General features: G+C 41.4%; 1 protein-coding gene across 1 annotated transcript in view; it reads left to right on the top strand.

The window, feature by feature from the left end:
• TP53BP2 (tumor protein p53 binding protein 2) overlaps nt 1-15,632 on the top strand; it is a 66,102-nt gene extending 50,470 nt beyond the window's left edge. The window contains exons 13-18 of the mRNA XM_030868385.3: nt 790-1,565; nt 4,655-4,792; nt 5,490-5,623; nt 8,695-8,861; nt 11,957-12,156; nt 14,826-15,632. Of these exons, the coding sequence (XP_030724245.2) occupies nt 790-1,565; nt 4,655-4,792; nt 5,490-5,623; nt 8,695-8,861; nt 11,957-12,156; nt 14,826-14,867 (1,457 nt within the window). The 3' untranslated portion in view covers nt 14,868-15,632. The remainder of the gene's footprint in view (nt 1-789; nt 1,566-4,654; nt 4,793-5,489; nt 5,624-8,694; nt 8,862-11,956; nt 12,157-14,825) is intronic.
• Nucleotides 15,633-16,507: the final 875 nt, after the last annotated feature.

Below are 16,507 nucleotides of genomic sequence, written 5' to 3'. Positions count from 1 at the left end.
ATTTGGTAACTTGTTGGGTTCTTTCTAAGAGTCATTAGTTTACGGGACTGGAATAAAATTCACTGTGTTTTAATGGAATGAAAATGGCTTTCTAGTTATGAAATAAGCACGTAATTGTGGCCCAGAATGTCATGAAAGTAATTACACAGCAGAGAATTAGTATATATGCTACATCTTACTCTTTTTCATGAGTCTGGTGAAAACTGCTAATATAATAATTCGGGAATTAGATAATGATGATGTAATCAGAATGTTTAAGGAGAATAGTTTTGGTAAATAGAAGTGGTTATTAATAATTTTGTAAGCCAAATGATTTGTCACATTGATTTCCTTTTGAAAATTGTGAAAGATGGGATAGTGCATGTTTAGTTTTAATCTGGACACGTGAAAGGATCACCAGTTTTCACTGATTCTAAATTCTTTTCACATTTTGACATTTTATTTATTTTAATTTTAATTTTTTTTTTTTACATTTTTACATTTTAAATTTGGATACTATGGTCTGTGATTTCTTACAATTATAATTGACAACATTTTCTTTCACATTGGTACATAAAATAATGGTACCTCTTTACAATCAATGAGGGTTTTGATTCTGTAATAAGTTTATTATGCAACGATGGAAACCTTGCTTTGTCATTTGTTATTTTTAAAAATTAGTTGTATTGAAGGGTATTATGTAATAACTGAAATTAAAAGAGGCTTTAATTATTGTTAGCTATGTCTGTTATTTGCTAGTTTTGTTTAATTAATACTAATCAGGGCTTTTTTTTTCCCATTTCCAATTAGTTTATGGCAAGCCTGTGATTTCTACTGCCCAGAACCCACAGCAGCTCCCAGAGAACATTTATTCCAATACCCAGGGCAAACCTGGCAGCCCGGAACCTGAAACAGAGCCCATTTCTTCAGTTCAGGAGACCCATGAAAACGAAAGAATTCCTAGGCCACTGAGCCCAACCAAATTACTGCCTTTCTTATCGAATCCTTACCGAAACCAGAGCGACGCTGACCTAGAAGCCCTGCGAAAGAAACTGTCGAACGCACCACGGCCACTAAAGAAACGCAGCTCCATTACAGAACCAGAGGGTCCTAATGGGCCGAATATTCAGAAACTTCTGTATCAGAGGACCACCATCGCCGCTATGGAGACCATCTCTGTCCCGGCACACGCATCCAAGTCCACTTCCGGGACTGCTAGCCCGGAAAGCCCGCTGGAGACCCAGAGTCCATATTTGCACGTGGAGCCAGAGAAGGAGGCGCTCCCTCTGGCCCCTGAGCCGGTATCCCCGGGGGAAGCAGGGAGCGCCAGTACAGAGAGCAGTGACCTGCCCGCTCCTTCTCCGAGCCTTGAGTATGAGCCTGAAGGAGTCCCAGACAGCAGTCCAAGTTTCCAGAACAACGTGGAAGAGCCAAACCCAGAGGCTCCCCCTCTGCTTGAAGTGTACCTCGAAGAGTACCCCCCCTACCCACCCCCGCCGTACCCGTCTGGGGAGCCAGAAGGCCCAGGAGAAGACCCTGTGAGCCTGCGTCCGCCTGAGATCACTGGGCAGGTTTCTCTGCCTCCTGTAAGTACTGTGGTGTCTTGTGGTCACTGCAGAAACCTTTTGTCTTGTCACAGCTTTCTAGGTGGCTAGTCGTCACTACTCAGTGAAACACCAGTGAGTACTTACAGCCGGCCATTCACCAAAGATGGTCCGTGTTTAAACCGCCTGTTGTAGCCAATGTGTTCTACAGCTTGCCCTTCATTTTACAGTTCCCTTGGCACAGAGTGGATCTTATAAATGTTATCAAAATGCAATATGTTCAGCATCACAAACATTTTAATTTGGGGGGAAGAGCCCCTTTCTTTATGAAGGAAACAAAGTTTTGCTCTCATACCTATAAACACCATGTTTGCTGTTTCTTCTCTAGCTGGTGTCGCATATTATGGAAGGCAACACTGGGAATGAAAAGACCTGGATTTGGAACTTTCGATCACTAGTTTCGCTCTGTGAAATCGGGCAGATGGTTTAACTTCTCTCATTGGTGATATCACTCTTTCAGACTTTTCTTTTTCTAGCAGTGAAATTTATTTTCAATGTCATATTTAGGTGGAACCTCAAACTTCCAATGCTGATAAAATTGGAAGGGTTCTAGATGAAATGGGGGCTGGGGGAGGTAACTGAGCAGAGAGGGGGGTGGACCCTCTTCAGCCTCTTCCTCTCCTTCAGCCTGGTTTGAAGTCTCTGGGTATCATGGCGATCCCTCAGGTGTCCTTGTGCTCTGACATTGTTATTCTATTTCAGTACTTGTAATTGGTCTGTTCATATTTTCTATTTCTTCCTGGTTCAGTCTTGGAAGCTTGTACCTTTCTAAGAATTGGTCCATTTCTTCTAGTGTGGACAGTCATTTTATTGGCATGTAGTCGCCTGTAGTAGTCTCTTATTGGTCCTTTGTATATCTGCGGTGTCGGTTGTAACTTCTCCTTTTTCATGTCTAATTTTGTTGATTTAGGCCCTCTCCCTTTTTTTCTTGACGAGTCTGGCTAAAGGTGTATCAATTTTGTTTATCTTTTCAAAGAGCCAGCTTTTAGTTTCATTGATCTTTTCTGTTGTTATCTTCGTCTCTAGTTCATTTATTTCTGCTCTGATCTTTATGATTTCTTTTCTTCTGCTAACTTTGGGTTTTGTTTGTTTTTCCTTCTCTAGTTGCTTTAGATATAAGGTTAGGTGGAGGTTTTTCTTGTTTCCTGAGGTAAGTTTGTATCACTGTAAACTTTTCTCTTAGAACTGCTTTTGCCGCATCCCTCCCGTAGGTTTTGGATGACACTAAGTTATTCTAAAGCTTTGTATGTTTTGACTTGGGCGTGTCTTCTGCACTCCTTCCAAATGTTAAGCTTTTCTTTGGAAGTTTATTTTGTCACTTTGAGATAGGTGAAAGAAGATCAGAATCCCAAAATGTCTTCAAAGTTGTTTTCTTCAGAGTTTAGTTTGAAGTCATTTTGTTTCAGTAGGATGCCAAGCTATGAATTTTTAAAACCTGGGCAGAAGCACCATAGCATATTGTAAGGGTTTTTTTTTAAGTGCTTTATATGTTTGATCCCTTATTACATCTTTTAGATGTGGTAGAAGTCAAAGATAATGATTATCCAAAGTTGCCTCAACTACTAGTTTACAGTCGACGTTTGTTTAAAACTTCTATATGGTAGGGCTTCCCTGGTGGCACAGTGGTTGAGAGTCCGCCTGCCGATGCAGGGGACACGGGTTCGTGCCGCAGTCCGGGAAGATCCCACATGCCGTGGAGTGGCTGGGCCCGTGAGCCATGGCCGCTGAGCCTGCGCGTCCGGAGCCTGTGCTCCGCAGCGGGAGAGGCCACAGCAGTGAGAGGCCCGCGTACCGCCAAAAAAAAAAAAAAAAATTCTATATGGTAAACATTGAATTCTAGTGAAAAAAAGTTTTAAAATAGAGGTTAACACTTCTTTAACAGTTCTGTGCTGCTCCATCCTGAGGCGTGATTCTCTTTGAGTTAAACATGCGAGATTCTGTTATTCTCTTCCTGGGAAGGTGATCTATAAACTTTTTCCTTCTTGGTTCAAGTGAAATAGAAGCCACTCTCTCGTGCTGTTGTTTGAAAGTGGGTATGATTGTACTGTTTGTGAGTTGTGTTATCTCAGCCATGTAATATTTACTCTTGTTTTCTTTTTTTCAAGAGACAGAAACATTTTAGCCATTGTACATTTATGAAATATATTCATTGCTACTTAACGTTTTTCAAAACTCAGTAGTTTTCCACACCTGAAATAAAATAAAGAGAAGTATGTGCAGCATATCATACCCTAGGAAATGTTTCCACTCTGTTGGCTGTGTTTAAGAAACCTGTCTTATAGGATGTTAGATCTAGTTTTAACATTTGCCTTAGTTTTTTAAGCCTGACATATTAAAATGTAGAAAAGATGGTTAATTTACCCATGTGTCTTGGAGTACAGTTAAATTTTTAAATATAAAATAGTGATAGCATTTTAAGACTTGTAGGATTCCTCCCTGGTATGTCTAAGACAGACTAATAATCTTTATTTTTTACTTTCATAATATGCTCCACTCCCCTTCCCCCAGGAGGCATTATGTTGGATATGGTTAAAAGGAGGGGCTTTGAAGAAGCCAGATTCCTTGGATTTGAATTCCAGCTCTGATGTTTACTGGCTGTGTGCCTCAACTTCCTTATCTGTAAAATGGGATAATAGGGTTTTCAAGAGGAATAAATGAATAGTCATTCAATAAATGTCAGCTCTCGCAATTCTCAGTTTGTGCTCTTGCCCAGTTTATTAATGTGGGGTTAGCGCTACTGTATTAGGTAATTAAAGACCAATCTTGGCTAATTTTGATCCTTGACAGAGAACCAGCCTGCTTCCTACTGCAGATTATACTCTTAGCGCATGTTACCCAAATGTAGTTTTCACTAGGCTTTAAAGAATTAGGTTCTTCCCACTTAGTTACGTGGGTTTATTCATTAAGCGCTAAAAAAAAAAAATTTATATATATATATATATATATATATATGTATGTATTTTCAAAGCTCCTTTTACTATCTCAGCTGAGATATTATTCCTCCCTTCTTGTTGTTTTTTGGTCTCTTGCTTAGACCGGGATCCTTAACCTTCCGTGCATTTCTTTTGCAGGGCAAAAGGACAAACTTGCGTAAAACTGGTTCAGACCGGATTGCTCATGGAATGAGGGTGAAATTCAACCCCCTTGCTTTACTTCTCGATTCCTCTTTGGAGGGAGAATTTGACCTTGTACAGAGAATTATATATGAGGTACGATTGAATTAGTACGGTTCTTATATACCGCCTTGTATTTTGTTTTAAAGCTCTAATCAGAAGGCTACTGTAGGGAAACTGTACTTTTGCATTGTTTTCTCTTTTGGGAGGTGGGGTTGTTGAGAGGAACTCTTGAGCATGCTCCCAAACCAGCGTCTCTGTTTTAAAGGTGTGGCTGTAACACTTTCAATAAATAGTGCGGAAGTTCAGTTATTCACTGGGGGTACTTTCCTTAGGGACATCATGACCCTCCTTTAAAAGTTGCTCAAGTATGGATTTGTACCCTGCAGTGTTAAATTACAGATGTGGTCCCTACTTTTCAGAAACCTGCTATTTAAAATATTTTTAGTTGACCTTTCTTCCCTTCCATGGCAAACGTGACTTCTCCGTAGATGCTTATCTGTGGTGGGAAGTTGGAGGATAAATAAGCAAAAGTGACTATAAGGATATATAGTTTCTGGGACTTCTTCAGCTTGTAAAACCCTTTTTATAGGGAGTGCCTACTTAATGTCGTATTTCTAGAACTGTACTTGGTATAGTTTTCTTGGCTCCTGAAGGTTTTAATTATGTTTAAAAAAAAAAAAACTACAAGAGTCTCTTTCAATTCTCTTGATCCTAGAGCCAGTTAATAGTTGACAGTTAAGGTGACAAAACATTTGAGTGATGATCACCCTTGTTCTTATTGATGTTACAGGTTGATGACCCAAGCCTACCTAATGATGAAGGTATCACAGCTCTTCACAACGCCGTGTGTGCAGGACACACAGAAATTGTTAAATTCCTGGTACAGTTTGGTGTAAATGTCAATGCTGCTGACAGTGATGGATGGTAAGGTTTTCTTTTAAACTCCACTCAGACTTCAATTGTATCTGCTGCGTAGGCAACGGAGGAGCAGTGTTGTAGACGCTGTTAGAAGGGAAGAAGTATGTCAGTGCGTGTCCTCAATGCTGCTTGTAATCTAGAAGGAGAGACGTGGGAGACATTTTTAAGGAATTAATATGTCTTCATGTAATAGTCATCTCACTCCCGTTCTGGAAGCAGATGGAGTTCTGTTTTTTTATATAAAAAAATTTTTTTTAGCCACACTGCATGGCTTATGGGATCATAGTTCCCCGACCAGAGATTGAACTCAGGCCCTTGGCAGTGAGAGTTTAGAGTCCTAATAACCACTGGACCGCCAGGGAATTTCCCAGATGGAGTTTCAGAAGTTTAGTAGTTAAATAATAAAAATAAGAAATGTCCCGAAGTGGTACACAGTTCATTGGCATGCTTCAGTGAATATGAGAAATGCTGATTTAAGCAGGGTCCCCCCACCTCCCTGAAACTACTGTGTGTCTAAGAGGGGATTATAATTTGTAAACTTCTCCCAGTAGTTTTGACCGTGGAATCCATTTTTCATGGAGCATCTTGTGGAACTGGTGTGTGGCTAAAACCCAGGAGATATTATTGTAAATGACGAATATTATTATTCCTAGGATGATGATTTAATGATTATGATTATTAATTAAATTATGATTTAATGATTAATAATGATTCCTAGGAAAGATTTACTTCTTTCTATATGAAAAAAAAATTAAGTTATAATCACACTGTATTTATGCAAGTATTTAAATTTTATAGCCTGTATTTCTCTCAATATGGAAATAATTGTAATATCAAATTTACATGTATACACATATAAGTTGCAGACACCCATATGCATAGGTTTGAAAAAGCCTCATCTCTTACCACATGGCTGTGACTCATTCATTGTGGCTGTCTCCTTCTTGCTAGACGTTTAGATTGCTTTCCAATTCTTTGTTATAAATAATTCTTGGAGAAGCATTTTTGGTTGCACTTTAAAAAAATTGTATTTATAAAAGTAATGTGAGCCCATTGTGGAAAACGTACAAAATAGAGAAATAAGAGGAAAACAAGCCATTTGTATCCTACAATCTAGAAGTAAACACCATCAATATTTTAATATGTTTCCTTCAAGCTCATTTATGTATGTGTATATATGTATAATTTTTATTTATTTTTATTTATTTATTTATTTTTTGTGGCATGCGGGCCTCTCACTGTTTTGGCCTCTCCCGTTGCTGAGCACAGGCTCTGGACGCGCAGGCTCAGCAGCCATGGCTCACGGGCCCAGCCGCTCCGCGGCATGTGGGATCTTCCCGGACCGGGGCATGAACCCGTGTCCCCCGCATCGGCAGGCGGACTCTCAACCACTGTGCCACCAGGGAAGCCCTATATGTATAATTTTTTATGCCTATATATTTTTTTTAGTTTAGCTCTCAATAGGTTTTTTTTTAAGTTGAGGTATAGGTGAGTTACAATATCATACTAGTTTCGGGTGTATAACACAGGGTCAAAATTTTTATAGGTTATACTCCATTTAAAGTTATTAAAATATCGGCTGCATTCCCTGTGCTGTGCAAAATATCCTTGTAGCTTATTTATTTTATACATAATAGTTTGTACCTCTTAGTCCCCGATCCCCGTCTTGATCTCTTCCTCGCTTAGCTTTCCCCACTGGTAACCTCTGATTTGTTCTCTGCACCTGTGAGTCTGCATGTTTTGTTCTCTTCATTCATTTGTTTTATTTTTCAGATTCTACATATAAGTGATAACAAACAGTATTTGCCTTTTTTATGCCTACTTTTTTAGTTTACCTTCGCAACATAAGCAGAACAAACTCTTAATGTGTCACAATGTCTTTGTTTCCTAGTATTGGGAGTTTAGATTATAATTTTTTACTATTAAAAAAATTAAAAAGCCATGCAGTTAAAAAGTCTGTAGTAATATTCACCAAATTATTAGTGATAGTGTTTGGGATATGGGGGGTGGGAAATAAATTTCTTTTGTGAAGGAAATAAATTTCTTTTGTGAAAAACCCAAGTGGAATAACATGAAAAGGGGAGGGAAGAAAAGGGTAAAGAAATCTCATGTACTTCAGGGCTTGATTAACATCCTCCAGCCCATCTTCTGAGTTTGGGCAGTGGTCCCGGCTCTTCCACCTTTACCATGAATCTGGAGTCATTTATAATACATTATGAAACATTTGAGATGGTGGAGAAGATTCTTTGTCATGGTATTCCTAAGTTCCTGCTAACCGGTTGCTAATATAGATTGAAATGTGTATTTTCCAGTCATTTTTCTGGTCTGAATTGAATTGGCAATTTTTTTTCCAATTAAAATTGAATTAGGATTAAAAAAATGTTGGGTAAAGGTAGTTCTTTATGTGCAACTTAATTCCTTCAAAATTGGTAGTGATAAAGGGACATTTACAGGCACGTGTTTTTTTTGTTGTTTTTTTTGCGGTACGTGGGCTTCTCACCGCCGTGGCCCCCCCCCACCACGGAGCACAGGCTCCGGACGCGCAGGCCCAGAGCCATGGCCCACGGGCCCAGCCGCTCCGCTGCATGTGGGATCCTCCCGGACCGGGGCACGAACCCGCGTCCCCTGCATCGGCAGGCGGAGTCCCAGCCACTGCACCACCAGGGAAGCCCAGGCACGTGTTTTGAGGGGAGGCCTATTATTTAAAGACGTTAGGTCCTCCGTCCTGGCGGAAATAATCAGGCTGGATGCTCCAGAACATGGAGCTAAATATATTCTACCCTGCTTTAGATCAGTATACGAACTGCATGTCCTTTCACTCCTGTCCTTGACCCCTCTCACCCGCGGTGCTGCCCTGGCCCCAGTGCCGTCCCGACATTTTTCTTTGTGGCTGGAATTCTCGGATGGGCACAAGCATCTATGTTTAACTCATTTTTAAAAATCTGTGAGAGCGGTTTTCAGGAGAAAGGGCCTGGTGGGTGACAGGCTGGAGAGCTCTCCCTGCGGATGCCGTGTTGCGGCAGGTGTCGTCCCGTGTAGGAAGGCACCCCCAGTCCTTGCTGTGCCCTTGTCCGCAGGACCCCGCTGCATTGCGCTGCGTCCTGTAACAGCGTCCAGGTGTGTAAGTTTTTGGTGGAGTCCGGAGCCGCTGTGTTTGCCATGACCTACAGTGACATGCAGACGGCTGCGGATAAATGTGAGGAAACGGAGGAAGGCTACACCCAGTGCTCGCAGTTTCTTTACGGTACGGAACTATTCGATTTACGTGCACTGATTACTGCATTCATTTATCCTTTATCTCTAGGGGATCGTTCCAAAGGGTTTTTATTATTTGGGAATGCATTTTGTGTTGTACATAGTCCTGGGCATTGAAGATAGGGCAGCCTCGATCACAAACATGAATGCAGCTTTTGTGTGTGCCTAGAAGCGGCTGTTATCAGGGACATCTTCAAAGACAAAAGACAGTGATGCAGCCTTGAACCTAGCAGGGTTAATAGCTTTTGACCATCGAAAGATCCTCTAGTAAGACTTCAGTACTTAGCGAGTGATGCTGTATCTGTGCAAGTAAGTAAACAGAACCCCCCCCCGCAAGATGATCAAGAGAAATGCAGGGTTGGAATAAGAATCCACAGATACAAGGTTTCCTGCTAAATCGAACTTGTCGCAGAGGAAAAGAAAGGCAACACCATATTTTAGAACTGATTTTTTTGACTCTTTTGTTTTCTTGTTTTTGAGTTTATGATTCTGATGCATCCCATCAGCTCTGTCCCTAGAGAAAAAAGGACTTGAAGTTTTAGATGGATATATGTTGATTGGCACAGTTATTTACAAGGAAAATTTTTTTTATTTACAAGTCTTAGAAGTTGAGGTTAATGTTTCTTTTTAGTCTGGCTTGAGAGAAGTGGAGAAGGGGAAAAGACAGAGACAAATGAGGAGGTACGTCCCAGGACCCCAGACCACTCAAGCATCAGGCATGGAAAGATGCCTGAGGTGAAACGTCTTCTCTGTTTGACTGTTTTCCGAGTCTCACTAGGCCTGTTTTCAGGCTCTCGGAGAGAAGGGAGGGGGGTCAGAGGGAGAACCACAGCCTGCAGGTTCTCTTCTTCATCTCTCAGCTCCTAGTTTTTATCGTTGATATTTATGATCACTCTCTGTCTATGTTCTCAACTTTACATCAAAGAATAATTTTGACCTATGGACACATTTTGAAATCAGTATGTTATATTAATATGTATTTTGTTACATTAAACGTATTGGCGATCAAGCTATATGTAAGTATGGGATATGATTTTTTAAAAAACATTTAGGGACCTTTGATCAGATTTTTTAAATTTATGAAATATATCGTGGATACCGAGAGCATTTCTGACATAGATGTGCAGTTTAAGTAATGATGATCCTAGCTGAACACAGTGAAACATCCAGGTATCCAGCTTGGGAAACAGACCATGAGCTCTGTCTGCCGTCAGCAGGGGCCCTGCCCTGATGTAGCTTCTCTCACATCTCTGGTGTCTGCCCCCTTGAATTTATAAAAATAGGTATATCACCTCTGTATGAATCCTACAACTGGTACTGTTTAGTTCTGCCCGTTTTTGACCTTCATATTAAATAAACCATACTGGTGATTCTGTGGCTTGCTTTTTTCATTCCCCATAGTTTTTGAGATGCATCTGTGTTGTTGCATGTAGCTGTTGTTTCTTTTCACTGCGCTACTGTTCCATTTTGGGACTCTACTACAATTTATCTTTCCATTCTACTTCTGGCAGATGTTATTTCCTTTATTTATTTATCCATTCATGCATTCAGTTATAAACATGGCTTCGGCCACCATTTTTGTCCTCATCTTCTGGTGTTTCTCTAGAAGTAGAATAGCCAGGTCACAGGAATATACGTCAAGCAGAGAGTACCTTTTGCTCTGTGTTCTCTTTGACCTTTGGTGGATTTGGAAGCCTGTCTCAACTGTGCCTTTAGTTTGCATTTCCCAAACTGCCAGTGAGATGGAGCATGTTTTTAGGACCCTCAGAAACGTTTGAAAATTGTTGACTCATAACTCTTAGTTTGGTAAATAGCAAAGTAATGAGAAATTGTCTTCCATGCCTAATGGTTTCCTGGAAATGAGACTCAAGTTGTTATGTTGAGTGCACCATTCTGATCCCAACCAGATGACGAGTCTGGCGTGCTTTAAAACTTGGTGGCGTTACAGTTCTATCAAGCATAACTTGAAAGTTGGAAATTTGCTTGTCCCCATGAGTAGAAGAAACCTGACCATTTAGATAGATAGAGCCTTCTTTTGGAAAAGAACGATTTAATTTCTTGTTTTGCCCAGAGTGAGAGGTAGTGTGTGCTATGTCATATTAACTGACACAGGAAAAATAAGTTCATAATAATTTAGGTTCGCATAAGTTGAGAAACCCAACTGTTCACAGGCAAGCAGGTATTTTCCTGGCTTTTCTAAAAAGGTGACAATGATAATGACCTCTGACTTGCCCAGGACGTTGTTGTCTAATTCTTCCTCCCCTTTCCCCGTGTTGCCTGCCCGTTGATGACTGTGACCGCTAATTAGCATCGCCTTATAGGATAGGAAGGTATAAATGGAGAAAGGTACAACCTAAGGTCGTAGTTCATTTGCAAATCTGTTATTAACTCTGGTAAGAAGTGGACATTTGGGGATTTTTTTTCCTTCCCCAGTTTGTGGATTTCAGTATCTTTTAGAATTCTGATTCTCATCATTTTAGAGTTGACTATATGTGGACTTTTATATCCTGTCTAATATACCTGGCCATATTTCTATATTCTAACATTTTATAATTTTTTTCCTTTTATCTTTCCACATTTGGAAATTGATAGAGACCACTTTAATAGGCACAACACTCTGGTCATTTTTCTCTGTCTGCTTTAAGTTTTAGGTAAAGAACAAAAATGATTCCAGAGTTCCTTGGTCATTACACTTAGTGAATAGGCTAAAATTGGACAGATGTTTCATTAACTTTTTTAATATCCTAGACTGGAACAGTTCTTTTTTTATCCTGGATTTGTAATCGTTTTGTATTCTGAGTAAGAGAAGTTTTGAGAGCTGCTTATAAGGTGTTGGTTAGTTTTTAGAGCTGGTTTAGAGATGATAGCATATGTTAACTTGTCTTTTATATGTTCCCTCTACACGGCTGGCCTTCCTCTGCTCCCCCTGGCCCCGGGAAGTTTATTTATTGAATGTTTAATGTAGTAGTTCTACCATTCCAGCAGGTCCCCATTGCTTCTCATTTGGTTTTATAGAGTGACAGGTTCTGAGCGTGGTATCCTCTGAGTTACATATATTCTGTTCTGTATCTTACATGATTTCAGGAGTTCAGGAGAAGATGGGCATAATGAATAAAGGGGTCATTTATGCCCTTTGGGACTATGAACCTCAGAATGACGACGAGCTACCCATGAAAGAAGGAGACTGCATGACAATCATCCGCAGGGAAGACGAAGATGAGATTGAATGGTGGTGGGCCCGCCTGAATGACAAGGAGGGATACGTTCCACGCAATTTGCTGGGAGTAAGTGAAGGATGTTTTTTTTTAAACAATTTTTATTTCTTTAATGTTGTATCTATTTTATGTTATTTATTTGTTTATTTTTGGCTGCATTGGGTCTTCGTTGCTATGCGCGGGCTTTTCTCTAGTTGGGGCGAGCGGGGGCTACTTTTTGTTGCGGTACATGGGCTTCTCATTGCAGTGGCTTCTCTTGTTGTGGAGCACGGGCTCTAGGCGCGTGAACTTCAGTAGTTGTGGCGCGTGGGCTCAGTAGCTATGGCTCGCGGGCTCTAGAGCGCAGGCTCAGTAGTTGTGGCGCACGGGCTCAGTAGCTGTGGCGCGCGGGCTCTAGAGCGCAGGCTCAGTAGTTGTGGCGCATGGGCCTAGTTGCTCTGTGGCATGTGGGATCTTCCTGGACCAGGGCTCGAACCAGGGCGCTGCATTGGCAGGTGGATTCTTAACCACTGCGTCACCAGGGAAGTCCCTGGATTTGTTTAAGTCAGGATTTCCGAATCTGCTAGGGAACTTGAACAGGGCACCAGAGACAAGATTCTTTGTTCTTTCTCTACCTTTGGATTTTAAGTTTCATAAAAACCAAGAAAATAATCAAATCATATCAGCACATGTAATCCAATAACATGTCTGTATTAGTCTGAAGGGACTGCTGTCAGTGGGCAGACATTCTTGGTGGGGGGAGTATTTTCAGGGAAAGGCTAGTATAGTTGGACAGAGTCTAATATACAGAATGGGAGATATTTTCACTGTATTTTCATCAGCTGTCAGACAGACATGGTCTGTGTCCGCAGAGAGCTTCTGTCCCACTCGAGGCCCTGAACCAGGGCTCTGTCTGGAATCATCCCGCTGTCCGGACATTACTCTCTGTGGAGCTCGTTAAAATGACCCCGGTGTTGGGACCTGGAGCTTGGATTCTGGCCTGTATCTCCTCCTCCTGACTCTTCTCCTTTGTGGTTTGATGTGCAGTGTAAATGACATCATATATCCTGACTGCTGTCTTCCTGGTAGCAAAATTTGCTATTAGATAAGCATTTGGGGTTTGGACAATATTCATTCGTGTGATCATACTATAAACGATAAAGAGTAGTGAAACTGAAAAAAACAATTAAGCCATGGAGCCCGTTAAAAAAATCTTTCCAATTACCAGACGAAAGCAGAAATGTAAAGGTAGTTCTCTTTTGAGCCCTCCTGTTTGCTTCTACAAAGTCTTTAGCGCCAGAGAAGCATAATCTCTTGCGTGCAGCCTCTTTCCTTCTTTAATGAACACCGAGAGCAAACAGGCACGCACTTCTGCTTTTTGTAGTTTCTTATCTGGGAAAAGCTCTACCTCTTAGAAGTAGTTGCTTATTTGAGTCTTAACTTTAATTTTCTGACAAAGAGGTCCAGTGGTGAGTGAAACATGGGGAGAATGATTTGTTCCCAAGTGTGGAAGCAGCTGGTCAGAGACCAAGCTCTGCCTCCTGGGTGGCTTTCAGAGGTTCTGTAATCAGCGGACTGGACTGCAGATTTTCATTTTAATTGGACGTTTAAATATTCTCGGTTCTTTGGAGATCTTTCCTGGGTAGAAGTGGCCCCTACACAACTTCTTTGGGTTCCTTTTGAGGTTTTTTTTTTAAAAAGGAAATTGCATAAATGTTTTAGTCAGAGGCTCACATACAAGTGTAGAAAATTATATTGGCTAAAATATCTTTCCTCACACAGAAAAACAACCCTTGATACAACATTGATCCCTCAGTTAATTTTGCAGTTTGGGCTGGAAGTCTGGCTTGACTTTGTTTCAGTAAACCCTTTTTTCCCTTTGTCTAGGGGAGGGGGAGGAGGGTTTTGTTCTGTTTGCCAGTTGAATGACTAGTTTGAGTTGCTCTTGGCTTCCTGAACACCCTCCTTGCCAGCTCTTGTTATGGAAAACACAAAACCACCAAATCCTAAAACAAAAAACTCCACTTATCCTTCCTCAAATCTGTAGACTTTTAGTCTGTGGCATTTGGTTCCTGATAGCCTCAAGTCTGTGTGACGTCCATTGTGAAATAAAGTTAAAATAGAGACTTTTTAACCTCTTATCTTTTCCCGTGGAATGGAAGCTCCCAGCATTGGAGCTTATAGCGTATTGCAAATCACCTCTAGTCCTTTGTGGTCCTTGTTGGACTTGATTTACGGTTCAGTAGGCTGTGTAGATGGAGTTAATGCTCAGAGCATCTTGGATTTTTTTTTGTTTGTTTTTTTGCGGTACGCGGGCCTCTCACTGTTGTGGCCTCTCCCGTCGCGGAGCACAGGCTCCGGATGCGCAGGCTCAGCAGCCACGGCTCACGGGCCCAGCCGCTCCACGGCATATGGGATCTTCCTGGACCGGGGCACGAACCCGTGTCCCCTGCATCGGCAGGCGGACTGTCAACCACTGCGCCGCCAGGGAAGCCTGCATCCTGGATTTTATATCACTGCACCATGGCGTTGTCCCTGTTGAGGGAACCCCTGTGACCTTTGAATGTCCTCTGTACAAGAGTTGGTAAATATGAATCTTTGGGCAGCTCTGGGTGTTTCACATGGCAGGGAGTTCTTTCTTTGGTTTAATTTCTTTCCTGTGACATCAGCACCCGTCCCTACCCCCCATATTTCTTGAAAATGTGTTATACTCCCACGTCTGTGCGGTATGTAAATATTTTTAAAATTCTTTTTTACAGCTATACCCAAGAATTAAACCAAGACAAAGGAGCTTGGCTTGAAACTTTGCACACTTTTAGTTAATGAAGAATTAATCTGTTACCAATAAGAAGAAATAATATGATTGTTTGTGGCAAAAATTTTGTAAGACTTATTTTAATGACAAACTAACTTGAAAGCAATGAAGATCGGGCTCTGGAAGCAAATGAAGGCTTGGAGCAGAGCCACTGTTGGTGGAGGATACTCAGCACGACGGAATGAACGGAGCTTGGCAGGAAGCTGACCACTCTGCGCTGGATACAGGTACTCCGTGTCACACTCCGAAAGATACACGGTGACCGTCCTGTTCTCTGCAAGAAACGGGACCACTTATTGGGCTCCTGGGAGATCAGCTGCGGGGCCTGCTTAAATGGGCGTTTTTCATTGCCTGCCCCTGTCCCTGCCCTCCCACCGGAAGGAGCAGTGCCATCATGATGCCATCTCAGATTGTCCCCCAGCACCAGCAGGCCCATGGGGGACTCACACGGAGGCTCGAAGGTGCCGCACACTTGCGTGTCGTCTGTGAAGAACTGTTTGTTGGTTGTCAGTGAGCAATAACTTTATGGTATGAGTTCTTGTAGCGTCATGTATTCAAAATATTGAAACCACACTACACTACAGGTAATTAGATTTAGACTTTTGTTTTTAGGCCGAAGTTTGAATCTATATTTATTGTCTTTCGTATCTCGGAAATTAGAGACTTGCTATATAGACTTACCCGTGATATTTGTCAAGATCATAGCTGACTTTAAAAACAATTGTAATAAAGTTAAACTTTTTGACTCTAAGCTTTCTACCGGCTTTAGTTTTTTATGTCACGTTAACAGCCTTGTTTAACGTTCCTAAGCCATTGGAATATCGTACCCTGCTGAAAAATAATAAGAATTTCTTTTTTTACCAGCCATGTGATTAAACGTAAGTATTTCTTTGCTCAGTTTTGCAATTTGTGAGTTTCGTGGCGGTCTTTGTTATAGAATTAAGACGCTTTTTAAAGATCCTAGAGGCCATGGTGCTAGAAACTTGTACCTTTACCTAGAGCTTCTGATAGGCTGTTTCAGTGTCCTCGTTTTATTTCAGATTCTTCTTAGAGTTATATACATTTACGGGATGAAAACTTAGGTGGACACAGTCTGCACGTCGTTTTATTAATATGTTACCAAGTTTGTGAATTTTGGGGGAACTCATTTTGCTTAGTGAAACTGTTTCATTTAATAGAAGATACAGGTGAGAAAAACCAGTGGTCCCTTTTCCTTATACATTTTTATGAGTAGCTAACTTCTAGCAAAAAAGGAAGATAGATGAATGACAGAACATATGATGCCTTTCAGAGTCATGCAGAAGTAGTGACAACATGGTTGAAACATCAGAAGACCTGTGTGGTAGACAGAATTCTAAAGATGCCCCTCCAGCCCCTCATATTCCTGTCCTGTGGTGCTGTGGACTGACTGTCTGTGTCCCCCTAAAATTCATGTTGATGCCCTAACCCCCAGTGTGATAGTATTTGGAGGTGGGGCCCTTGGGAGGTGATTAGGTTTAGGTGAGGTCCTGAGGGTGGGTCTGCATAATGAGGTTAGTGTTCTCATAAGAGGAAGTCTGGTGCACTGTGTGAGGACACCCCAGGAAGGCTGCCACTCTCACCAGACACTGAACCTGCTGGCACCTT

This window comes from Globicephala melas, chromosome 1, assembly GCF_963455315.2.
Source record: "Globicephala melas chromosome 1, mGloMel1.2, whole genome shotgun sequence".
Classification (NCBI taxonomy): domain Eukaryota; kingdom Metazoa; phylum Chordata; class Mammalia; order Artiodactyla; family Delphinidae; genus Globicephala; species Globicephala melas.
This window is presented reverse-complemented; position numbering and strand designations above follow the sequence as displayed.